General features: G+C 40.8%; 1 protein-coding gene across 2 annotated transcripts in view; it reads left to right on the top strand.

Annotated features, from left to right (window-relative positions):
* The window catches only part of arap2 (ArfGAP with RhoGAP domain, ankyrin repeat and PH domain 2), a 132,848-nt gene that overhangs the window by 59,971 nt on the left and 45,932 nt on the right, over nt 1-26,945 (top strand). For both annotated transcript variants that reach the window (XM_008435470.3, XM_008435469.2), the window contains exons 12-16: nt 1,613-1,698; nt 1,898-2,080; nt 7,253-7,427; nt 18,053-18,178; nt 25,497-25,641. In XM_008435470.3, the coding sequence (XP_008433692.2) occupies nt 1,613-1,698; nt 1,898-2,080; nt 7,253-7,427; nt 18,053-18,178; nt 25,497-25,641 (715 nt within the window). The remainder of the gene's footprint in view (nt 1-1,612; nt 1,699-1,897; nt 2,081-7,252; nt 7,428-18,052; nt 18,179-25,496; nt 25,642-26,945) is intronic.

Below are 26,945 nucleotides of genomic sequence, written 5' to 3'. Positions count from 1 at the left end.
TAGAGTGACAAAAGCCAACTGTATAGATCTTATTTTTCAAGTTGCGGATCAGAAAACCCGCTCTGAGTTTTATTTCAACTTTTCAAGTCGTATTGAACAACCTATTTAACCATGAATCATCTATCTATAATTTATGTTGTAATCGTCAGAAATGTTTACTTAGTCTGTTTTAATACACTACTCGTGATCTCATCTTTTATCTCCACAAAAGGAAAAACCTCTACATTCAAGCTCAAAACTGTAATTGACACCCCCACTAATATTTGTGTGAATGTGTTTTTAGAAATGAGCATTTCAGTCACACACTTCCAGCCGTCAGTAAACTTTTGGCATAACTCTGGTTGGACGCTTCAGCACTCTTCTTGGCAGAATCGGATTAATTCATTTAAATGAATTTCCTGGCACAGACGCGGCCCCATGAATTTTCACCAGTGTTGATGCCGGGGCTTTGAGAAGGCCATTCTTAATGTCAGTCTAATCCTTCCCAAAGCCAGTTTTAATGCGTTTGGGATCATTGTACCTCTTGGAACTACTTCCAAACACTCAATGTCAGTGGATATCTTGCGTTTATTGATTTATTTTACCTTTTGAGGTTGATCAGTCAGACTGGACCTTCTTGGCCTATATGTTCCATCTAAATGTTGCGAGAGTAAAAGTTGATTAGTCTATCAGAATCATGATGATGGCATCAAAAGGCGTTTGGTTGGATTGTGTCTAATTAAAACTGATTTAACCACCTAGAGTATTACTAAGGTAATGATCATGTATCTAATTCATCAATACATGAGATTATATCGCCAACATTTATTTGTGAGAAATTAGCCTCGTGTTGCTTCCTCTAGACATCATTTCAGTCTAATAAAAGAAAGAGACGCCAACACCGAGGACTAGTTATTGAAAAATGTCTCGCGACTAAAACTGTGAAGTGACAAATAATTTAAAGTCTTCTTTTTTTCAGTCTGTGCCATCCAGAACTGTGTCAAGATGTCCTGTCACAGCTCACAGCCCCTCATTTTCATTCACAGCTGCTCCACTTCTGAATAGGAGACAGTAATGAGATCATGCCAAATCTAAATCTAAAATTATCCACCGTTACTCACAGGACAATAATTCACAGTCACACATACGGCATGCGTAATGTATTATGCATGTCCGCTCCGTCTTTGGCCACAAGCAACACCAGAAGCCCTCCCCCACACCCCCAGCTCACCCAAATAAACAGGCCGACCAACAAACACAATGAATTACTCATGATTCATTAGCAATTAATGGTCCTCATTCTCTGCTTTCATTTCCAATTAGGGGAGCTGAGGGGACTAAATATGTTGTGTTGTGAGTGAGAGAATGAGCTCGCAGTCATGCTCCGTTTTCTCCGTCTTGTAACTGCCTGTTTATTGTTTACTCCATCACTGGCAGCATGTTTGTGCACGCTGAGCAGATTGTTGTGCATATATGCGTCTAATAATTTTGTACTTTTATGTGAACTCCTCAGGAACTAAGGGATAGCCTGGCAGCACAATATTCTCGGCGCATATTTCAGACATATAAAAGGTTTTTATGAGCTTGTCTGTCTGTTTGCATTAATAATTGTGTGTCACCGTTTTTTTGCCAGGGCAGCACCGGTCCCTGGGACCGAGTTTGTCGAAGGTGCGGAGCTTAAAGCTGGACAGCAGCATCTGGAGCAATGAACTTGTGGAGGTATTTTAACTCTTGAAACTGTCGCTGAAAAAAAATTCTGAACGTTTTTTCTTGCTGTAGCAGTGTATACACTTCCGAGTTATACTGTTTAACAGGAATACAGAGAATAAAAACAAACTTTTGTCTAAACGAAGAGCTCTCACATAGTAATGAGACTTCTACTAGCAGTTCTCATCGAAACAAATTGTTCATCTTGCAGCTTTTCCTGGAGGTGGGCAACCAGAATGCCAACAGTTTCTGGGCCGCTAACCTCCCCTTAGAGGAGGAGCTTCACAGCAGGGCCTCGACCGAGCAGCGTGCCACGTTCATGCGCCGGAAGTACAGAGAAAGGAAGTACAGGAAGGTCCTGGAGGACTTTACTGACCTGAAGGAACTCAATAAGGTAAGCGCTTCATGGGAAAGTAGCAGAGAACAAACTCCAGGCAGCAGCTGCATGCAATTTTATATGTACTTTCTGATGCTCTGGTTAAGTCCCGTTCTTCTCCTCAGTTTGAATTTTAAGCAAAAAACATTCCGTGACGAATTTACTTTGTTTTTCCTATTTTGTTGTTGAGCGATACTTAATGGTACCTCACCATAAATCATGCAAAAATTTGATAAAACATACACAGATCAATCCTCTGGCATTGTTTTCTACTGTAGACTGAGACATGAAAATGTTGAGGGAAGCGGGGCGATGAGCAGAAAGAAAGCGGGGAAAAGATTAACCAGCAAGCTAAGTGTAAAAGTGAATTAGGGTCTTCAATAAAAATGTCATTTTTATTTTTAAGCTTCTGCAGTGTGTGAGGAAGAATGCGTGTGTGTGCACATTTGTGCTGCCCTACTACAGTAGTGTGAATTTGCCTTCCCAGAAGGAGCTTCTTTTACACACAATGAGTGTCAGACGATGAACAATCTCAAAAATGACATTGGAGAAACGGTGAAAGTGTGTGGTTATGTTTGCCGTCTTCTGTCTTCATGTGCTGTGTCTCATACAGTCCATACAGACTTGCTAAGTATCAGTGTGTCCTATTGGTGATTTTACCTTTTTTTCCCATCACTCTGCATCACTGGCCCTTTGTTTTGCACATTTGTGTTGGGGCTTCATGGTGTCAAAATGCATTTGTTTGTTTTTTTGCATGTCATTTTAAATCCACTGCCATCTGCAAACATCTGACTAGTAACATGTGATGGAAACATTTCCAGAAAGTCATTATAAACAGTAAAAAGCGGAGGACCTAGTGCAGAGACCTGAGAGACGACCACGTGTAATATCAGTCATCTGGAAATGTATAATCTATATTAGCATGCTATTTTCGATTTCTCTGACATGTTTTTATGCATTTCGTCACATTAGGCTTAAAAAAGGGTTACATTAGAATAACTTTCCAATAATGCTCTCATGGTTAATCAAAGGCTTCCTTTTGCAGAAGGAAATCAGTCCCTAATACTCCACCAATGTCCAAGTTATCCTTCATAACTTGTGCAATTTAGTAGAATTTTGTTTCTAAAAACTGTTTGGGTAAAATTCTAAATTATTTGTTCATTATATGAAGAATAGCCTCAGAGCCTGCTTAGATGACATACATTTGTTTATATGCAATACGTTTTTCTTTTAATATGACAGTTATTAGAGTATGAAGTGTTCAGTGGAATAGTTAAGATTATACTCTGTGACTTTGAATGAAATACCAAGGGAAAGAGGCCTGAATCAACTTGGAAATGGGATGCAGGCATAACACTTGGACCTAACATATTTTTGGACAAACAATATAAAAAATCATACTCATCTTAAAACGGCAGTTATGTAAAAAAGGAAAAAAAAAGAAGAAAAAAAAACCCGCCACAAACAAGGACACTGAGTCTAATCTCACTGGACAAGTTGTTCCACTTATGTGTCACATTTACTTACTGCTAGCATGAATATGAAGCACTTAATGCTATATAAAACCTGCTCCTCTGGGAAGATTCTGCGGGATGAAGACAATAGCGCCACATCTTCAGTGACTTTCATGCAGTTTTAGAATTGGTTTAAAAGAAACAATGATTTCTTTTTTCATGCCGAAGGGTCACAGAATTCACAAAGCTGTGGAAACATAAAGCGGGCTCTGGTAAGATGATGGCTCCTACAGCCTAGGTAGGAGTTTAATTTGTTTTAACCATTTTTCAGGTCTGGTTCAGTATGCTCAAAGAAAAGAAAATGTTTTTTGTTTTTTTTTATGTTTACCTCTCTTTTTTTTGTGGTTTTTTTAGGTTGCGTATGTAAAGCCTGATTTCTATGTCATACATTAACTGAACTTTGATAAATATAAGAAACAACAATTCGAGTCTGGTAGGGTCTGGAATTTTCACGAGTAAGTTATAAGCACCAGACAAGAAAACAAAACAAAAAAAAAAAGGATACTCTGAAACAGTCATGTTTTGTACCCTGTTCGGCTCCAAACGTGCTTTCTCCATCCCATTCTTTCGTAGTCCTTCTTAGTCTCATGTTTGCCGTTAGGAGCTCTTATCCCATTGACCTCCACGGAGTCTCCGCAGACCACATGACCTAGAGATGGGGTGTCAGAGGAGCTTCTAATATCACTTTGCGCACGCACACGCACTCGCTCACACTCGCCGTCTCTGGTGGCTACAGTAATTGCTGTGACACGGAAGGTCATTTCCAGAGACAATACAGAATAAGGCCGGGCTGCATGGGACTGGTTAGCCAACATCCGACCCCGTCCTGTTGTGTGTGAGCGAAAGAGATAAAGACGGAATTAATTTTGCTTGTTGCTTTCCAGCTGATGAAGATGAATCAGTGTTTGCAGAAGCAGAGCGCAGAGACACCTTTATCTCCATGATGAGGGCTCCTGTGTGCGTGGGTGGGTGGGTCTTATTGACGGGGGGGACTTTTGTCTGCGTGTCTGTATGCACGACCTCACCTCCCCCCACCCCCCGCATTCAGACAGATATTGCTTGTTTGTGGCAGATCGATTCAGCCCACTGCCTCAGCCACGAGCGCGATGAAAGGCGAAGTTGTTAGTTGAAATTCCGCCATTTGCCACTCGACTCCTCTGTTGATCTACTTTGTCACAGGTCATTGAGCACAATGTCACATCAATTGACTGCACAGATGGAAAGAGACAGACGGAGCCAGAAAATATCTCCCTGGATCAGACTGTATTCTTTTGCTCCTTTTATCTGCTAATCTTAGCTCAATCAATGTGAGAAAAAAAGTAACTCCTTTTAACAAACTGTCTACCTGCCCAGACATTCCACCTACTGTGCACTTAAGCTACCTTACTTTGATGTTCAGAAAATATACAGATATCTGTGAAGGTTTTCGGTGCATCCACGCCAGCTCAGTTTAGTCCACTCTGATCAAACTTTTGTTTGTTTTGCCTTGAACGTCCGTTTTTTTTTTTTTTTTTTGGAGAGGTGTAGATGCGCAGTTGACCTCTGATGTGGACCGAAAAAAAAGCAAACTCTGGACCGCCTACAAACTAAGATCCCAGATCAGTTGAAATGAACTCTGATGCAGTTTGAATGCGTATGTGAATGGCAAGTGAATTGGATGCCAGTCCAAAGGCAGGAAGGAGACTGTTGTGCTGGGCATTCTGATTAAATCCAACCGAAACAAACACGAATCCAGCAGAAATGACTCGTGGTCTTTCGCCAAAGACGAAAGGAAAATCCTACATCCCCTAAAATCTGATGCCGCTCCAAATTCTGTTCGCATTTTGTGAAGAAGGATGTTGCATTCAGTGTCTTCTTAAAGTGGCAATATTGTGTATATTCCAAATAATTAATCCGTTTTTCATGCTAAGTTATTGATGTATGAGGCTGAGGAAGAGTCAGTGAGTTGAATTCATGAATTCCATTTATTAACACCAAGTTACAGCTGGCCCATAGTTCATGCTATCCTTAAGGGCTAGCAGAACAAAATGGCACCCAAAAACAGTTTGTGATCCCCTTTGTTGGCCTCTATCCAAGCTACGCCCTAATGCGTCATGTCTTCTAACCTTCGCTTTAAGGGCGTTTCCCAACATGTCATTTCCTTTAGCTTTAGCTTTGCTAGCTAAAAGCGATTGAAGGAAAACAAAGAATTCTTTATTCTCAACAATAGCAATCAAATAACTGATACCTAAAATGCTGCTTATACTAATCAAAAATTTTTGCCTTGAAATGTAACGCATCGAAATTGGGCCTCTGTCTCTTTACGAAGCTCTTGCTCTTTCCAACACTCCACCTTCGGTACGTCTTCTTGGCTACGTCGTCACAATAGCATTCCTCTATCAAGCGATGAACAACATCAGAAAGCACCGGAAAGTAGTTTGTATGATGAGCTCAGCAGATGCTCGGTTCCACCTGGTGTTGTTAATTGCTGCTGCTGCTACTAGTATGAGGGAGAGGAATAATCAAAGCAACACTCCAGGTATGCCTTTGTTGAGGTAATGACTATAACGTGATATAAAGCTAAAATGAAACCTAAATTTAGCTTAATGCTGCTCCTTTAAGAGGTGGTTATGCTTGAGTGGTCCTTGGTGCAGTGCCACCACAGGTGAAGGGGGAAAACAAGTTGCTCAAATTGTTTGGTTTGTTTGACACATTGCAGTGTGAAAGCGAACTGCGCTAGCTGATAATGTAACAAATGTTGCAATTGAGAGGATATTGTAGTGCACATAAAATTAAATGGTGATTAAAATATGAAAATATTTGAGATTGATCTATCAATTAAAAAAAAAACTATTTTGTATTTTAAGGTATTCTGTACATTTTGTCCTGTTTGCTGAGTTAGAAGTGAGTAAAATTGTGCATTTTTTCAATATTACATATTTATGGAGGTCAGTGGGGAAGAGACATCTCATTTGCCTCCTTGCTGCTGTTGGTATATTCCTCAGATTCAAGCTCCATATATTTTTCCACACACAGAAGGAATTCCACTTGTTTTATACTCTGTTCCTTAATGAAGTCTGCTGCTTTCCTGTTGCTCACTTCATTGTTTTTCACATCATTATTTCTGTATTTTTCCTCTTGGAAATTGTGCATTTCATTATAGTTAAAATGGCCCATTTGTACTGTTCTTATTTGCTATATTGCTTCTTTTTGCCAGGATCAGAGCTTTAATGATTCCCACAGGCTGTATTAAAGTTTGATCATATTTTTACTTCTCTTTTGAGATCGGCGCAGAAAACTTAATTTCAAACTTTATGTGGTTTTCTGTTGCCGCTTTATAGACTCTTTGTCCTCCATCAACCAGGCGTTCCGTCGCAGACCCAAACACATTGAAACGAGCTGTTCCACCTACACGGGAACAAGGTTATGCTTCCCTTTCCATAGACGGCTTCTTAAAATCCCAGCTAACCAAACTAATTTACCATTGTATTATTAAGTCAGGTAGGCAAATAATGTAATAGTCTAATTGCAAAATAAAGATTAGTCTCAAGGAAATGCGTGTAGTTTAGTTGAACCCGTTGATTTGGAATCTTTTTAGAGCTGTGAAAACATTTCAATGAGGAATATTCTATTGGCACCACTGCAGAACTTTTAAATGGATAATTTCTTCTAATCGAGACTCTTTTCTTGTGAACAGGCACTGTGTGCGGCCGTGGTGTCGTCTGACGTGCTGCAGACCATGGAGTTGGTGTTCAGCGGGGCGGACGTCATGTGCGCCACCGGAGATCCGGTCTACTCCACTCCGTACCTCTTGGCTCAGCGTGCCGGGCAGAAGCTACAGATGGAGTTCCTGCATCAGAATAAGCTATCTGGTAGGCTGCTGTTTTGAAATTGTAATTGACATTCCATTAAAACTTGAAGGTTTCTACCCCATCTGTACAAGCACTAATTTGATGAGTGTTGGTGAAGATAACGGTGTACGCATAAATGACGACATACCTTTATTTGTCTGCCTAATAAATATGGGAATTTAAAAAAAAAATTGTTGCTTTGACCAACTAGTGAGCTTATTATATTGGTTTCATAAGAAAGCATACATGTGTCCATCTCTTTATGCGTCCATCCTGCTTATAGACTCAGCATTTATTTCCTGGTAAACCTTAATATTTATACTTTGAAATGGTCTGATTATTTATTTGCTTGTTTTTTTTATTATTATTATTTATTCATTATTTATTTTTTTTATTTCATGAATTGTGGTTTGGTGAGGAAATGTTACGTCCTGTGCTGGCATTATCCCCCAACGGATGCCATAGATGGTGGCTAAACCAAGAGTTAAACTTGACGCAAAAAAAAAAAGTTTTTCCAGGGTCACTATTTAACTCGGTGGAGACGCTGGGGCACAAAATGCAGCTGGGAAGCAGAATAGCTGATGTGTTCTCCTGACAAAACCTCCGAAGGAGGGGGGGGGGAAATAAAAGAATGTATGTGGTGTTATGAATCCGTAAAAAGATCTCGGAACTAAAAGTTCAAGTTTGTCGTCTACCACTTCTGATGGCACACACATTTTGTATTCTTGATTTGTTAACAAGGTAGTTGTGTTGCAAACTTGTTTTCACTGCTGTTCGCGTTGGTACATTCACAGCACTATTCTTTTTTTTTTTGCTGTGAATAGAAAACGAGGGCCATAAAAACCCACAAATTTGAAGCGAGGGAGTTTTAAGTTTAAAGGTCTGTCTCCATGTTGCTGTCTCTGTCCTACCTTTCACCCCCAACACTCCTTTGTATTACCCACCTCCTGTTCGGTTGGTACGGCACAGACGTGGCTTCCTCCTGATGGGTGTGTTTTATTCGCGCACTTCCACACGGGGTCCCCGTGATGAGAGCGGATCAGATTAAAGGAGGCTGAGGCCGGGTGGGAGACTTTCTCTGGGACTGTATTTTACATAATTCATGCGGTGCATCTGTGTACACTCGCCGGCGCCGAGCCTGTTAGGGACCCGCTAATTGCTAGCATGGGTCACCTGGTCACCAAGGAGATGGCAATTATCGGAGGTGCACTGAAAGATACACATGCAGAAAGGAGAGGAAGCCGACACGTGTTCGTGTGTACGAGCGTGTTCATGTAAAATGTGTAAGATACACAGTCTGTGTGCCCGTTGTAAGTTTGGAAGTTGCTGGACTTCGTCATTAAAACAGATGACTGTGGACCTAACCAGACTTTTGCTGTGGAGACGGACGTCCAACTAAGCTAACGTACTGTAAGAAGGAAGCGGTACCTGGGTCAGGAAACCTAAATGATATCCTGAAAGACCGACGTGGTGAGATGTCGTTTTTGTTAATTCACCACTTAGCAAGTGGTCCTAAAACGGACGCTAACCCAAGGTCAGATTCCTCATCTTGTTTAAGTAAAAGATGTAAAGACCACGTATCAAATTTCACAACTCTCCAATTGATTTTTTGTTCAGACTTGTAGCTTGTAGTCGTTATATTCACTCCCATCGCCGGAATTGAGAATGATGTTATTAAAAAAAGCAGAGCAGAAAAAGTGAGCAGAAGACTGCCAAGGAGCACAGCCAAGACTTGACACTGACATCATGTTTGGGATGCTGAACGAATGATAAAATCTGCAGCTTGAGATTAAGTTCTTGGGATGAAGATGTATACAGAGATGAGTATGTATGCACAGATGTATGCTTTGCATACTTATATGCGTGCTTGCATGCATAACCGCATACATAGTTAGATGCAATTTTTCCAAGGAATTAAAAATGGATTTGGATTTTAGAAAACGAGCAAAAACCCACTTTAAGACTGTGAGTGATCACTCCTTTGAAGTGGTAGTAGAGGAAGTTTGGACATTTTGTCAGTTTCTTACTAACTGCAGCAGTACAGGCAGAACCAGGAGTTTCATATGAGCCAGAAGTAAAACAGCGTAAAAAAAAAAAAAAAAAGCCAAACTTTTGCAGATTTTGAGCTGAAGCTAAAAAAATATTTCTGCATGATCCTGTGTACATTACACTTAGTATATGAAAATCTAAATGAATCAAGTTAAAAAAAATACATTTGTTTAATAAATATTATTTTAAAGTTGCCATTTCTATTATCAGGATTTAACCATGTTTTACAGGTTTTGTTGGGGAGTTTTTCAATTGGAGTTGGCGATATGACCAAAGTGAGTTTCAATGTACATGTTGAATACTGTGACATTTTTATTTAAAGATACAGCAAAACAATAGATTTGATCTGTTTCTGTATTTCGGGTGGCACTTTGCACATATAATCCACACTTTTGAGGTGGAGATTTCCATTTTTATTTTATTTGGTGAATGCTGTTGTATCGCGTCAGTTGCCATTCCTTTTTTCTAACCAAAAATGCTGCTAAAAATGCCGTCTCAAATGTTTTTGAGACTTTTTCAGTGCTTTTGTAATGCTGTCATCTAGCTTGCAATTAGTCTTTTAATTTACTCTTTTGATGCAACATAACTACTTCCTTTTTCACTTCAATATAAACATACCAAACATAATTAAAGCTCCGCGGAGCCTCAAGCGGCCCGAGCAGCCAAGCGCCGCTCCGGCCTATAGCCACCGCGGGGACCCAGCACCGCCGCCCGCCTGCCACCGCGTACCCTTTCGCACAGTTGAGGCGCGCCTCCGCCAGGCAGCTCGCACCGTTCACTTTGCCATGGTTCCCTGAGGACACACCACAAATTTGGTGCAGATCGGTCGATGTAGAGAGGAGATATTGATGATGGGATAGTCTAGGGGGCGCTGTAGAGTAAAATCACAATTCAAACCCGTTGGGCTCTTTAGCATTGAGCACAGGTCAAACGTATCCAGTTTGGTGCCAATCGGAAGATGCGTGTGTGATTCAGAGACAGTTGTATGCATATGGCAAAGGACAGACAGTTGGCCACGCCCCCATGAGTAAGAGTTCATCCTCACAGTTCATCATCAGCTCATATTATGTCAGGTGGTAGAAGATTAATTCCATATGTATTACTGAGTAAAAATAAGACATACAGTAGAAAAAACAGCTGAATTCCTGTTAAAAGTGGGCGGAGCTAAGGTTACGTCATCATCTGACCATGAGAATGTAATGAGGGTTGGTTAGTATTGAGACATAGGAAGTCTGAAGCAGCTGTCACCTTGTATGTGGAAGTTTTGTCACTTTGATGTTTTATGGCGAATAGTTAAAGTTTTGCACTTAGCCACGCCCACATGCTTTGACATACAAAAATTCCTGTGATAACTTTAGACCTTTAATGTCTTAACTCTCTGCTGACTGAGTTTGAAGTCTGTATGTCAAATGCTGTAGGAGGAGTTCGATCAAATACGACGTCTGTGAAAAACAGCAAATGGCGAATTTAATCCAAAATGGCCGACTTTCTGTTGGGTTTGGACCATGGCTCCAAGAGGCTTTTTTGTAGGTCCTGACACGATACACAAGTGTACCAAGTTTCATAATTCTAGGTTAAAGAATGGCTTGGGGCTGATTATTTAAAATCTTCAAGGGGGCGCTGTTGAGACATTAGGCCACGCCCACAAAAAATCACACTGGATTCCTGTCGAGGGGCCCACAAGGATCAAACCTAGTGAGTTTGGTGCAGCTGGGCTTTAAACTGTGGAATTCAAGGCCAAACGTAAGGAGACGGCGTTAAAGGTCACTTCGCCACGCCGCCACGCCCACCTGCTGCATCCAAACCAAACGGGGTTGGACACCCTGACACACCAACATGTCTTCTGTCTGTCGACAGTGTTTCATGTTGATTAGGTCAAAGGGGTCAGATAGTGAACGTTCGCAGTAAAACATGACACTTCCTGTTCTAAGGGGGCGTGGCTTAGGTAATCTAAAAATTTCACAACTGGGTGTCGTAGGTCATCCAAAGGTGATCACACACAGAAAGTTTGGTGGCTCTGTGAGTTTATTTGTAAGAGATATAACAGTTTATTACATTCTGGTGAGTCGGTGAACTTTGACCCCTGGAACGACCCCTTCAACATGCTCGAAAACTCACGAATTTGATAACTTTGAATCGGCCATGCCTTATGAACAATCTTACCGAGTTTGAAGGCGATCGATCGAAATCCCTAGGAGGAGTTCGATCAAATGCGACGTGTGTAAACGGCCAAAATGGGGGCAAAATCGGAACTTCAATCCAAAATGGCCGACTTCCTGGGATAGTTGCACTATGACATTAATTGTAAATTCTGAGTGTCTTGGGGAGCTCTACAACTGTACCGAATTTCAAGTCTCTACGATAAAGTAAGTGAATAGGAAAGGGTCTTTTGAATGTTGCTAGGGGGCGCCCTTGAGCAGTTTCTTGTGCGATTTTTGCGAGGATGTTAAAATACGTAAATTTCACACGGGCTCTATGCGGCCGCCAAGTTTGGTGAGTTTTTGAATATGATAAAGCCCCCAAAAAGCCAATTCATTTGGCACAAGAAAAATAATAATAAACAGCACGATTACAATAGGCCTTCGCAGCGCTTAGCTGCTCGGGCCTAAATATAACATGTCAGGTCCAAGTCACTCAGCTTCTTACCTAGGGTTATAATAATTGTTTTAGAGTAATTTAAGCCCCTGTTGACAGTCACTAGACAGCACTTCATGTTAATAATGATCAACATTGATTCCAGATGTAGCATATAAGAACATATAAACAGTTAAATTGCTCAAATTCACGCTTTCCTCTTTTAAAAACATCTCCACTGGAACACATTCAGCCCATGTACTCTGCAGCATGGTTGCTGAGAGAAGGCTGTTTAATTTCGATGTAGAAAGAAGCGGTTGCTGTGAGAAGATTAAGCTTCCCAGAAAATACTGTCCAGATTCCCCCTGTTGACATTTCTCCACTGTTTTGTCGGACACATTGTCACATCAGACGCAGAGCTGTGGAAAGTGCCGTCTAGCATTGTTCTCGTGCATGTGGGGCCCCCCGAGCGTGCAGACAGACTTCTGAAAATTTTCATTAAACAGAAATTGAACTTTTTTTTTTCTTTTTTTTTCTCTCTCTCTCTCTCGCTCCCATCATTGGTGTTTGCAGCGTTATATTTGGCAGGATCAGGGAACAATTCAATACCCGCATGATGCCATCCCTGCTGCACAGCTCTGTGTTGACAGAAAGAAGATAGAATGAAAGTAGTCGCACAGCAGCCAATATCGAGGACAAAGCAGAGTTCAGACTTGTTCTGGAGTTTTAAAGAACTCCGCCTTGGGTTACAACTGACTTTTTCAACCGGATAGCAATTGCACACATGCTAGGTGACATAAGGGCAGATATGGATATTTGAGTTGTTTGCAGTGGGGTATCGCTGTTTATGGCTGCGTGTTTGGTTCTTCCCTCCATTTGGGTTTATCTTGTAAAACATGTTTTCACAGCGAGGGCTCACTTCAGGGCTTCCTTCAAAACGCCGCATACAGCCGTTAACCAGACGCTATCCTAAAACAAAATGATGACAAACATGGTCTTTTCCCAATCCCAAAACCCCTGGGACAGCAGAATGAGCCAGCAATAAACAATCAGACACCATGAAGAATTGTCACTTCTCGACTAAACTCCAAATTGGGCTAGTATGCGGGAAAATATCGTAGCCGCCTGTCTTCTCGGTGTGAATCACGCTTCCAGTTTGTGGAAAGAAAAAAAGAAAAACAGAAAAGTAAAAATAGGGAAAAAAGGCTCACCATGTCCCCCTTGGATACAGTGAATAAGAAGAAGGCTGTCAGCCTGCTTATTCCGGAGCCACTCTGCAGCCGTTTTCCCTCTGCAGCGGCTCATTTGTGACTCCAAAGTTAGGACTTCCACCAAATAGTGGAGCGTGGCCACTTCATTAGCTCCTTCTTTCTGAGCGAATGTGAGTACATGCACGCAGTCCTCGATGTCCCCCCACCCTCCCACCACCACCCGCCTACACCTGTTCGCCTGAGAGCGCCCTGGGAGACGGTCGGAGCGTGTTCATTTGCATATTACCATCCCAGATTCTATTTAAGAAAGCCAATTGCAGCTCTCTGAGGCTATGCAGTTTTGCATCTTAGGAACCCCAGAGGCTCGCCTCCATGATGGGCTCGATCCCTTATTGTCAAAGACTTCCACTGTGGTGGTTTCTTATTTATTTTAAGGATCTTTTTTTATTTATTTATTTTGTTGTATGCAGTCTTTCCATGTGTAGACATGGTGATGCCACAAAGACTGTATAAAAAATTAGATCTGTTTGTGTTAATGCTGCTATGCCCTAGCTAATTTTACTTTAGCAAAGTTTCACAGTTGAGATCTTTTCCCTAATGAATTTTATTTGATTACATTTTTTTCTGCAACTAGTTTCCTTCTAAACATTCACTAAGTGTTAAATGTTTCTAGATTAATTTTTTATTATTTTAGCACTTCTAGACATGAATGAGGAGCTGCACGACAGTGTGGTTGTTGGTGCTGTTGCCTTGCAGCAAAAAGGTCAAAGGTCAAACTTTGAAAATCAAGTAATATGTTCTTCCTACTTCAAAATGTGTACTCTGTTTCTTTGGATCATTACATCAGATTTTATTAAAATAAGTTTCGCTTCAATGGAAGGCAAATGAAAATTCTAAATGACAAGCTCCTTTTTTTTTCTTCTGCAAAAATATTTTCTACCTGCCTTAAGGTGTTAAATACAGTAAATGACCAAAAAGCAGTGAAAAGGTCAGGAGGTAATGGTCACTTTGGAAAACCTTTTTTTTTCCCCAACTAAATGCTGCTTTTAATCTAATAATTGAATGTTAATATGTCCACAGGCTGAAAAGCTCAACACCTAGACCCCTTTCCTTGCCGTCTTGTGCACAAATTGCTGTTTTCACTCATCTTCTGCCTCTACCAAGCATCATCTCTGCCCCTCCTGCATGCATCGTCTGTTTGTGCCGTCGTTTACTGCGTGTCTGCGTGTAAATGCACAAGCGCGAACAAGCTCCTCTGATTACCCCCGCTGTCCACTGCCCGTCGAAGCTCGCTTTGTAACTGCAGCCGTGGGCAAGCAGATGGCTAATTGAGCACTCTGTCATGTCACCTCCCTTCACAGGGGAGTGAGCCAATCAGCACGGGCCAGACTCCTCCACTGCTGCCCCCGCAGACAGCAGCGCAGTCCCATCCTAACAGAGTCCAGCTTCAGGGGCCCAGAGGGGTTGTTAAGCATGCTCACAGTGAGAGGCTTGTTACAACTGATACAGCATCAAGCCACTGGCTTATTTACATTCTGTCAACCTGAGTGCTTGGAAACACTTCAGTTTGCGCGTGCGTGCACGCGTGTGTGTGTATTACACTCACTTTGTTGCTGTTTTATTCTTAAAAGCTGGCATCTAATTCTGCAGTGCTGAGAAAAGTGTCTCCTAGTTTTTGTGGTGGTCTGGTTTTTTTTTGTGTGTTTTTAACGCTTGTTTCAGAATAAAAAAATGGCGCACAAAGATAGCTTGAGAAAATGCTTAGTTGCTTTAATAATTGAAACCAGAGCTCAAAGAAAAATGTTATACAAGCCAATCTTGGCTTTTTTATGAATCTAATTGCTAAACTGATTAAATTAAAGGTTCAACTTGATTAACCACTTTTGTTTTTGTTTAGATTCACTAGCCCCTACCATCTGTTTACTGCCTGTGCTGTAAAATGAAAATACCTGCTAATTTGAACCTGTCTGACAACATGAAGTAGGCTAAGCACTCTTAAAAAGGAAAACATCATGCCATAATCTAAATAAATTAAACTAATGAAAAATAGTGATTGAATTTGGTTGGAAAGGTTGATAAAGGCTTTTAAATGTCAGTGAACAACAATGATAGTCATTATTTACAAATGGAGAAAATGTAGAACATAACTGAGCGTCCCAGAAGTGGACTTGACTTTGAAATTGCTCAGAAAGAAATTTCAGAAAGTCTTCTAAGACGAGTCTTCCAAGAGGTCACAAAATTACCTAGAACAATACCCAGTGCTGTAGGCCTCACTTCCACTTAGTGATATTTTAGTGTTTGTGATTCAACAATAAGAAAGAGGCTGGGCCAAAATGGTGTCCATGGGAAGAGTTTACACAGTCACAAACACTCTGATTGTCCCCAAAACTTGGTCGAATAGTTGTCAGAAACGCTCTTCAGAGTTTTTCTCTGGCATCGCACAGTTGCTGGATTTTAATCTGCACATCCATAATGCAAATCTCCCTTTCTGTCAATCCTCAAAAGTCCTCTAATGGACTGAGATCTGGTGGCAGCAGAGGCCATTGGAGTCCACTAAACTCATAATCAACGTCAACAAATTAGTTTGCGATGATGTCAGTTTTGTAATATGGTGCATTATCCTTCTGGAAGTTGCCGGCAGTAGATGGGCGTGTACTCTGGTCATAAAGGGACTAACTTGGTCATCAACAATGCCGGGAAGGCTGCGGTGTTTAAAAGAGCCCAAAGTGTGGCGATAAAATATCCCTCACTCTATTGCACCGTCATCCTGATCTGCTGATGCACGAGAGGATAGATCTACGTTTTCCAGTAATTTCCTGAAAATCCTGATGCGGCCATTTGAATGCTGCATCTGAAATGGACTCATTAAACCACACAAACATGTTCTTGTGTCCACAGAACATGGACACTTTGGTGTCCATGTTTTGGTGACACTTTCCATGTAATAGATAGATTTACTATTTATGACAAAAAAAATGGTCTGTGAAAGTATATTTACCTAGTTTGACTTTCGGAATTGAAGCTTCCATCAAATCTAACACAATAACGTCCAAGACTAAAACGTAACAAAGCTACACTTGATCTGACGAAGCATTTTTGTCTGTGTGGCCCTCATTTCTTGGTGTGGCACCATTAAAACAATCTCTTTTGCACTTTTATATAGGATGGCTCAAGAAGTCGCGACTGTGATTGGCGGACATTGTTCTGAATCTAAATTCTGCTTTCTTAAGTTATTCTTTACTTCTTAAACATTTAAGTTAGTTATAACGATATAAAAGTAAGTGATCAGATTGAAGGTAAAATACGTTCCCATTAGGTGCTCCCAAACGATCCATCCTTTTTTTTTAGTCGTATATTAAGAAGCGCTTTGCTGTAAGTTTGTTCATATGATTGCTGTTAATTAATTTGACATGATGAATCCACGTACAGAACAAAGACAACGGCGTCTTGGTAAATGGACAGATTGTTTTTCTCCACTGAATGATGTGTGGGCATGAAACGAGGCGTCGGCGGTGTCGTCGAAGGGGGGGCTCGTGGGGAAATGTCGATTCAATCAAAACTGGTTTCAATTAAAGTTATTTTACCTTGCCTGATGAGAGAGCTGGAGGTGCTCAAGATAAAATCTGTAAGATATTACCAAGGCTCGGGCAGAAAATTGGACCTCGGAATGAAAGCTAATTGAATTTGAGAATGATAAGGCTGAATGTGGGGAGCTCTTAAAACTAGCGAGAAAAGGATGAGTGGAGGGAGTTCGGATTAAGGAGGGCAAGATCGGCATGCTTCTTTCTCTCTGATGGACACAGATGAGAGTAAAAGTCATTTTTAACAGATTGAGTGCATGGAGAAATGCTCTCTCAACACCCTATCCTTGCCTTTGCAAAAGTAGGACCGTGTGACAAAGTCATGACTAAATTAAACAGAACCTTGTATGATCACCTTTATGCTTCTTGTGATTAAAAAGACACTGCTGTGCTTTTTCTGAGGCCCACTGGGGAAAAAAAGAAAAAGTCTCCACATGGAGGTCAGAGCTTTGGTTCAAGAACAGTAATCAGGAATCTGGTGGGGATACATTGTATTGCTTAAGGGTAAGTCAGGAGTGGGCAAACATAACAAGGCGAGTCTGCAAAATTCAGCTTTTTTTTTCTGTTGAAGGACATTAGTTTTGTTTGAGTACATAACACGTATAAAACCGACAATTTAGAGAAGTGCTGTTCTACGATTAATTCATATTGGACAAAAAACGGGCAGAGACAAAGGGGGGAGAAATACAGCAACGGTTCCCAGGGTCAGGATTTGCATCGAGGACCAAAACCCTCAGTATACGGGGGTGACTGCTCTGCCACGTCTCCATGTGCCACCCAAAGTCTTTTCTAAAGTGATTTAAAGCCAACCTCAAGTGTACAAAACCACATGTCACAGATTTGAAAATGTCAACCTTTAGCATATTTCTACCAACATACTTCGTCTGTTTCAAGTAATGTTAACGTTGTTTTGGAGTGTCCCAGTCAAAGTCTCAAATTGAATCTGATGTAAAATCTGAGGAGGGAGCAAATAGGCCTTTGATTAAAGAAAATAAAATAAAAAACCTTGAACTTATCACTAAACTGGTCACAAACAAAAATGGAAAAATGCAATGCACCAGTCAGCCATTACAAGAAGAATTTGACTGTTGTAATGGCAACAGAGATTGTTTCATTGGTTACTAAGATAGATTTTGATATGCCAATTTACTTTTTTTGGGTTTTTTTTCCTTCACAAAACTTTCTATTACGTTTACACACAAATATATTAAGCAAATTTGTCTCCTTGTAGATTTCCCAAGGCTGGACCAGTGGTTAGAGAACGCTTCGCTGTCTGACGTGTCTGTCTTCATGGACGGCTTTCTCTACGTCTCGTCTGGCCCAGCTAAGACGATGCCGGATCGGCGTGGACGAGACGGTGAGTTCAAAAGCCATTTAACAAAAAGAAAAAAGAAAAACCCATGGCAAGTCCAATCAATGCATCAATCCATTTGTAAGCAATTTAAGCTGCGTGTTTGTCAAAGGTCTCCGTTCGTTAAGCGCTGGTCAATCAGTGTCAGCGTTTCAACTGTCAAACTGCCAATCGTTCAATCTGCTCAGCAAACAGTCAAGTCAGAATGATCAATGGATCTGTCTTTGACATGTGCTCTGCATGGCCTTCGGGGAGGTCTTGTCTGACAACTGTATGTAAGACGAGGCACGAGGTTAATGATGGTCTGCTGAGAATAAGATTTCAAACAAATTTAAAGTATTTACTTTTGTTAGGGGATCCCATCAACTTCTGAGTTCTCCTCTCTTTGCCCTGGAAAACAGTGAAACTTTTAATCAGGCTGGTTTTCCTACCCAGACTCCTCAGTCTGCTTCAGGTGCACACCCTGCCTGTACGACATTCCCACATCTCCAAACAGCTGGAGCATTTCTGGACCCATGGGTAATTAGCACAAGGAAGCAGCACTGGGCACTCCCTCAGGGAAAAGGTGGCTATTCGGAGGGCTGAGGACTGGGATAAGGAATTGAAGGATGGAGGGTGAAGCAGTACCTGCCACTTGAGCGAGCCGAGTCTCCTTCATATTGAGCCATTCGTCTCTATTCCCATCACCCCACAGCCCCTCAGCTCTTATTGGTGGTTGAACATGCCAGCTAATGAACAGAGCTGAGGTCTGGGGAAATTGCTTCTTACAGGGACCCGGGATAAATTTTTATCCAAGTATCTCTCGAAAATCTCATTATCTGTGGTAATGAAATTTGATTTGAGTTTACTATTTAAAAGCTAGTTTCAGTTTATTGAAATGTGGCTCTTTGTATTACGGTTCTTAGCCATCATTTACTTTTGGGAAAATTTTGTTCTCTGAAGCAACAGCGGAGATTCAGATGTAACAAAATTTGGTTTCTTTAAAGAACAGATTTTCAAATTGATCAAATGACACTTTTAATCCAATTTTAAATTTTTTTCATTTAAATTTTTTTCATTTTTTAGGTTAACTTAAACATATCGCTGAATATTGTAAGCATAAAGATTTATTTTGTATATAGAAACCTGTTTCTGGCACTCTGATTAAAAAAACTAAACAAAGCAAAAAAATATTTATATATATATACACTGCTCAAAAAAATAAAGGGAACATTAGACAACACAATATAACTCCAAGTAAATCAAACTTCTGTGAAATCAAACTGTCCACTTAGGAAGCAACACTGACCCTCTCAATGGGGACCCTCGTCGGGAATCAGTGTTGCTTCCTAAGTTTGATTTCACAGAAGTTTGATTTACTTGGAGTTATATTGGGTTGTTTAAGTGTTCCCTTTATTTTTTTGAGCAGTAATATATATATATATATATATATATATATATAATATGAGCTACATACCTTGTTTCCCCCCTTTCAGACTGAGTAGTCTTGATTAAATGTTACTGATTGACTTAAACTGAACTTGGAAATTGTTTTGAGACTTGGAACAATAAAACGGCTGTTTTGAAAATCAGGTCATACCATGCTGGCTAAAGCCAGTGGTTTCTACAGATATGCTATCAGGCTCACAATAATATTTCAATTCAAGGGAGGGAAGGTGTGTGAGGGAAAAAAATAGTATGATCCTTAGGGAGGCGCATGACAGAAAATAACTCGGAAACACTGCAAAAAGCTTACCTTCACATAGACCCACTCCATGTGGGTATTTAACTTTTACTTTTCATTTTGTGTTTTTGAAATGACTCGCAAAGCAGTGCATCTGCTTGGTTAAAGGCCGTTCTGTTCACTGTTGTGCTTTTAGTGCCTCTTGCATCTGCATGAACTCCTTTGAAGGTTCAACCTATAAAACATTTTATTATTTCATGTATTATACAAGACTTTGCTTTTGTGCTCTACTGGCACTTTAACTGCAGCTGCTGCTGCTGAAAAATTCAGCAGGGTCGGGGTGCAAAAAAAAAAAAGAAAGAACAAACTCAACGTGTTCCAACTTCGTCAATGGAAAAACAGCCGGGGCCGCGTGAGGTATTTTTGAATGTACTACAGGATGCCGTTGGCTTCGGAGGCTAATGGTTTGATGCTCTATAGATGTGCCTGAGTTGTTAATAATTCATAGTGTGAATAGGACTTAATGAAAACACTGCTTTAATGTGCCATAAGCTATTATTTTGGAGACAAGTCAAGCTAGTGTTTTTTTGTTTGTTTACAGTGCAAACTTTACAAATGCACCAAAGTGACGTGCGATTGATGTGGATGAGTAAAACGATTGTTTTTCTTGTCTTGTTTGTGGTAAAAACATGCTGTACTCCTCTAAACTCGATACTTTTGCAACGTTGACTCCAGCGGTGCAGACAGTTGATTCCCGCTCCAGTGAATCGTTCCCAGTGGACAGGAAGAAGAAGTGAATCACATTTAAACGGTCCACCTCTTTTGTGCAATTTCTTCGCGGTGCCGGAGTGACTTTTGAGGAGGTAAAGAGAGACGGCCTGGAAGTCGCTGTCTGATGTGGTGACTGGCACTGAGGAAATGGCACGCATAATTTCTGATTAGCTTTTGTCTTTTCCTCATCAGCGGTGCCCTGCCTTCGCCTGCAGCCGTAACTCACTTGCTTCCGTGGAGACGTCGAGGAATGGAGGGCTGGTGGATAGAAGTCAAATTGTTTTATTGTGCCCGTATGAACAATTCGATTGCTTTTTTCATTTGCAAACTCTCGTCTTCCATAACGAGACAAATCTTCTCTGTGGTTTATATTCAGATTTACTTTTCAGACTGTGAGTGGATTTTATTCTGTTTTACATTGCCTTGCAGAAGTATTTATCATCCTTCAGGCTTATGCTGCACTCACAGCCTCTGTTTAGGTACGTCTTCACCCTCATTGCTCATCTAGGGATCGAAATTTTTCACCCAACTTTCTTTGCAGCATAATTTTTTTTTATACTGGACTCCGGGTGTCTATAAACATAAGTTTTCGAGATGTTTAATTCGATTTAGGTCTTTTTTTTACTGCACTGTTCTAACATGGGAATCTGCTTCAATCTGAACTATGTTATTGAAGATTTAGTGGCACATTTAGGATTATTGTCCTGCTGAAGGGTGAACCGCCTCAGTTTCAAGTCTTCTAAAAGCTTTTCTTACAGAAGCACCACAGCATGATGCCGCCACAACCATACTTCAACATGCAGGATGTTGTGCTCAAAGTGATACGTAGTGTTATGTCCACCGCACTTCAAATGTACTCCATAAAGTTCAGTTTTGATTTCATCTGACCCTGAGTACATTTTATTTTCTCCACATGATTGGTGTGTCTCCTTAATAGGTTCTCGCAAACTCCTAATGATTTTATTTCAGAAGTGGCTATTTTTCTGTTCACCTTTTTTCTATAAAAGTCATTTTACGATTGCCAAAGTCACAATGGTCCTGTTGAGAGTTCTCTGTGACATCTGCAAAATGCGAGATCAAGTTTTCTAACCCTGCTTTAACATCTCCACAGCTACATCCCCTGACCACGTCTGCTGTGTTTCTTGGTTTTCAAGATGCTTTTTGTTCACTAATGTTCTCTGGTAAACCGCTTAGGTGTTCATAGAACAGCTGTGTTCAAAATAAGATTAATAGACTCGTATTTACTAATTAGGTCACCGAAAGAATTTTGTTCCACTGAAGCTATCAAGAGGCATAAGAGTAAAGGGCTCAATTCCAAGTGCCTTACTTTTATTTTTTTTTTATCTGTGGAAAAATGCCAGAACATGTATTATTTGCCTTCCCCCTGCATAATTATGAACTATTTTGTGTTGATCTGTGGAGCTTGCGTTCATAGTACATGCAACTTCCATTCATTTTTGCAGCATTTAGGGGACTGAGAAACACATGACAAAGATACTGATTTCCTTTTATTTCTTTTGCCATATTTGTCCATCCCTCAATGTAATGAAGTAGGCTCTAATTCTGGCACAGACATATCCTTCAGATCCTTTTCCGTTTTCTTGATTTCCATTTCGAGCCCCCCTGACAAGCTGTCCACCAGATGTCTTTGTTGCAGATATTTTAGTCTGATGGCGAGATAGGCAGAAGATTGGTGGAAGGGGGCAGACGTGGGAGTGAGAGTCAAAAGGGATTCACAAAAACGAAAAGGGGGGGAAGAAGACACGGGGCACAGCCTTTCTATTCTGATGAATACTGAATTGGATGTCCGTGCCACATCGATAAAAAGTTTAAGACAGTAGGAAAACTTACGGATGTAGCCGAGAAGCTTTGGATATGTCTCTTTTCTCCTTTGAGAGTGAGGAGAGAAACACAAGGTTAGAATTTGAATCCAGTCGACCTGTTTCGTCTTGCACATTTGGATAATTTAGAGCATTTTGTTGAAAAACGATCCATGCAATAAAGCATAAAAATGGGGGGGGGAAAGAGGTTTAGCATTCGGAGACCTTCCTTCCTTTGGAAAACACTATGCAGGGAGCTCTCTTGGTGTACGAGCTAATTGGCCCATTTTATCTGGTGGAGTCACGTACCTCGGCTGGCTTTCGCGAGTGTCGTCTCTTGTGGCTGGCTATGGCCTCCTGTGGTGTACGGCTGGGCCACGGGGCCACTGTATGTGTGTGGGAGTCGGGGGGTGGGACAGCTGGCAATGTACGCAGCTGCTCGATTGTAAATCAAGCACTATTGTTCCCCTCGTATTGCGCTGGTTCTCGCGCAGAAGCTACTGATATATCCCACCCGCTAAGAAAGAAAGCAGTCCCAGAAAAAAGACGATAGAAGGATGCTCAAGATCTGTGGCTTTCTGACGAAGCCAGTTTCCTGGTGGAATGTGTTGAAGGGATCTAAACCCACTAACCACCATAAGAGGAAGGGACTTTTGCCACATTTTTATTTATTTATTTTTTTAAACGCCACTTAAAAGTGGTTTTGTTGAACTGTTTGAAATTCATTCAGCTTTTTTCAGATTTGCGCTGCTCCTAGAAAAGCAGCCTCACAGAGAACACTCCATATTCACTGGCATCTCTTGTAAAGACGCATACAACAGCTTTTAAATGAATTATCCTTTCATAGCTGTAGCATGACGTCACACTAAATACATCGCGTATTTTTTTTCCTCACCTCTCTCACAATCCTCTTCACTTTAAAACTATTGCTCCAATTTTAGGTATGAATGCGTTTAAGCGGAGTTTACCTGACGGATCAGGATCGCGCACATTTACCTTTGTTACGGCACGTTCTCTTGTCTTCACCATTTTGAAGAGTGGCTTAGAGAAAGGTCCCTCTATCTCATGCCATCTTTCCAAATTCATCTCAACAAAAAAGTAAACAGATTTTTTTCATTAACTCCTGCAACGTGACATGGGCTGATCAGCCTTTGGCTCAGCTGAGGTCTTAAAGATACCCAGCAGTTTTATTAACTGACTTCAACAGGACATTAAAAGAAGGTTTCTCAGGCCAGGTAGGATGGTTTGGAAATTGTCTCTGTTCCAAATGTGGCTCAATACAAGCTGTATCTCTTGGCGTTCTAGATATTTCTTTGTGTGGCGTCTCCTAAAGTTCTCACCCTTGTTGTGACAAAAAAACATTCACAAAGTTGTTGTTATCCCTGGTGCTGTTACTCTTTTTGCTATCTTTTGTCTGCCCATTCAACTTTCCATTGATATTGTTGTATCCTCATGTGAACAGCCATTACCTTTTGCCATTACCTATTGTGGCTTAGGCTTCTTGTGAAGTTGTAAAGGGACTATTGGATAACTGTCAGCAGTCAACACCCTGTGTAGAAATAACATTTTTGAATATGTCATATGTCTGAAGTTATTTTTTTTTTAATTGAAACGAATAAAATGTTCTATAGCAACCACTAAAAAGACTGTTGGGTATTTCTAAATATTTAAAATCTTCTGTGTAACATTTAAAGAAAGTCAATCTTCTTTAGAGATGTCAACAATGACTTCTGTATGTTATCTGGCAGGTTACAATGACAGCTGGAAGTAGATTTGTCTCCAGTTATTCGGGTGTCGCAGCTGTGACAAATGAGAAGCAACACAAAATTACAATGTAGTGCAAAACAAGAACTTTACCGTCTTGTCCTGGAAATGATGGACATGACATTTTCTGCAAAACCTCAGCGATTTAGGGGCACATTTTAAACCAAAGTGAAATGTATTTTCATCTTTTTTCTGTCACCAAGACAACACTATATCCTGCCAGACAGATTCGAGTGGTAATAGCTTTAAATACCACACTTTGTCTCTCTCTGTCTGTCCCACACCGGCACATTAAACCCCTACATGCACAGTGGGTAAATGAAGATGATGCCTCTGTAGCTGCTGGAGTTATCTTTCTTTCTTCAAATGAAGTGGGGTCAGCGAGAGGGTATTTCTTTTTAAATGCCAAGTGAGAGAAAAAAAAATAAATTATGTTGCTTTTTCTTTTTTTACTGAATTCTTGTACAAATAACTTTTTTCTTATGAACAGAACACAGAGATAAAGTGAGAAACGGCTGTAAAGAGATGCAGCGTGAGGGTGAATAGAGCAAAACTGACATCCTCCTTTTCCCGTGTTTATCACATCCCTTTTCTTTCTACATCCAGTTGTCGACACTTCCTTTTTTTTTTTTTATTGGAACTATATCTGTTTCTTCAGAAGTATCACACGCGGTTGGCAGAGGAACGCACAATTAGCATATTCATGAGATGAATACGCTGGAAACTTTGGAGTTGAGAGCGACGGGGGGCTGTGGGGTGGGAAGCTGTTTGTATGTGTGTGTTTGTTGCGGAACAAGGAGAGAAAAAAAACAGATGGCATGGTGACTTTGAAAATCCAAAATTAGGTACGTTTTCATGAACTTCATGCTCATTGGCCATGTAAATCGCACCGTAAGGCAGTCGTAAAACAAAAAGTTGTGTGTTTTCCAGCCTTCCTGTTGAGAAGATGTTTGTAGATTGAAACCTGCTCGCTGCTTGGACTTTACAATTTTGCATCAGTCTGCTTGTGTGTCCTTCTATGATGTCCATATTTAAAGTTGACTTTCAGTCAGCTTTAGCTTAAAATGACCACCCTTGTATTTTTTGTTTGTTTTTACTTTTTTGCATCACTTTGCATCCAAAATCCATCGTTTAATCCAAACAGTGGGTTAACGTTACCAGTACCAAGCCAAGCAGTTAATTTCTACTCATTTTGGGGGGCTAAAAGGTCTATTTGAGAAACTTTAAAATATGACACACCTAAAACAATGTTTATGATTTCTGAATTGGTATTCTTTCTGTGTGTGTGTGTGTGTGTTTGTTTCAGACATTGGACGACGCTGGTGTACATTGGAGGGCGGCTTCCTGAGTTATTACGAGAATGAGCGAAGCCCCTCGGCCCTAGGGAGGGTGGACGTCACCGAAGTGGTTAGCCTGGCCGTCAGTAACTCAGAAACTATGACTGGAGTCGGGTATGAGCACGCACTCACACAAATATAAAAAAATGTGTCCAAAACCTACACGAGTATCTTGGTTTTAAAATCAGGAAACCTGTTTTTTTTTTTTTTTTTTAAATAAAGGACCGCCCTTTAACTACTAAAGGTTAAAACTGACTATGCATCCTTGTTGATACTTTGTTAACTGGCACTCGGCAAGTTTCACCTCATCTATCTTCTTTTTCAAGCCGGTGGTAATCTTCTGGTACAACTCTGTTTATTTGACCACTCTTATTGACAAAGCTCTTTCAGTTGAATCTGATTGTTTTTTTGTTTTGTTTTCTTGGACATACTAAGCTTTTAGCTGTAGTCTAAAATTTCCGACAGGGTTGAGGTTGGGGCATCCCAGAAGCTTAATGTTGGTCTGAAACCATTCAAGTCCTCCTTAGGTCTTTTACTCAATGTTACTTTTACTTGTCTGTGGTTTTAAATATCTCTCAGTGAATGTTGTGAAATGCCTTTTTTTTTTTTTTTTTTTTTTTTTTTTAATGCTTGCAAGCGTTAACCTCAAAATCGTGAATGGGGTTTTCACAAAACTCCTAAAGCTGAAGTTTTCCCTGCAGTCTGTGCAGTAAATCTATATTCAGAACGCAAGTGTATTTATTTAAACATTTACAGTCGAAAAGATTTGTCTGCGCCTCTCCTGCTGTGTGACAAAAACCGTAAAGGAAGCCTAAACTTGGTGATTAAAGTCTTTTATTTGCTCCATAACAATCACCTGCTCGTACGCCGCGAGCCGTGTCCGACATCCAGTAAACACGCAGACGCTTGTAACCGCAGACTTCCACGCTGGTTCAACTCGTCGCCGCATACGTCTTGTTAACGTGATCTCAGATCGGGCGTCGCTCGCTTTTAACGCAGCCCATCAGGGCTTTATGAGAGCTGTATTTCCCTTTTCACTTTGGCGGCAATGCAGACATCAGCAGCGCAGCGCTAACTGCCACTTTCCTCCGTTCGTTTTACTGCCACTGCCTCCCCCTATCAGCCTCGTCTCTGCCGCCGGATTATGATTTAGTTTAAAAGTTGCTCCGATGGCAAACTTTCCCTTTATTTCATCTGGAGGTGACACGAATGCAAAGGAGAAACAGATGCCTCCAACGGCTTCTGCTCGCAGTTTTTTTCCTCTCCCACTGGATCACTCTTTCTCTGCGTGTGCGTGCATGTGACGCCCGTGTGTGTGTGTGTGTGCGTGTGTGTGTGTGTGTGTTTGTGCTGCACCCCTAAAGCAAGTACTCCCAATAATGGCTTATGATTAAAGCCGAAGCTAACTCTTTAATGAT

Source organism: Poecilia reticulata, chromosome 18 (assembly GCF_904066995.2).
Source record: "Poecilia reticulata chromosome 18, P_reticulata-male-v2, whole genome shotgun sequence".
Classification (NCBI taxonomy): Eukaryota; Metazoa; Chordata; class Actinopteri; order Cyprinodontiformes; family Poeciliidae; genus Poecilia; species Poecilia reticulata.
Note: the sequence above shows the minus strand (reverse complement) of the source record. Positions and strands in the feature narration are given on the sequence as shown.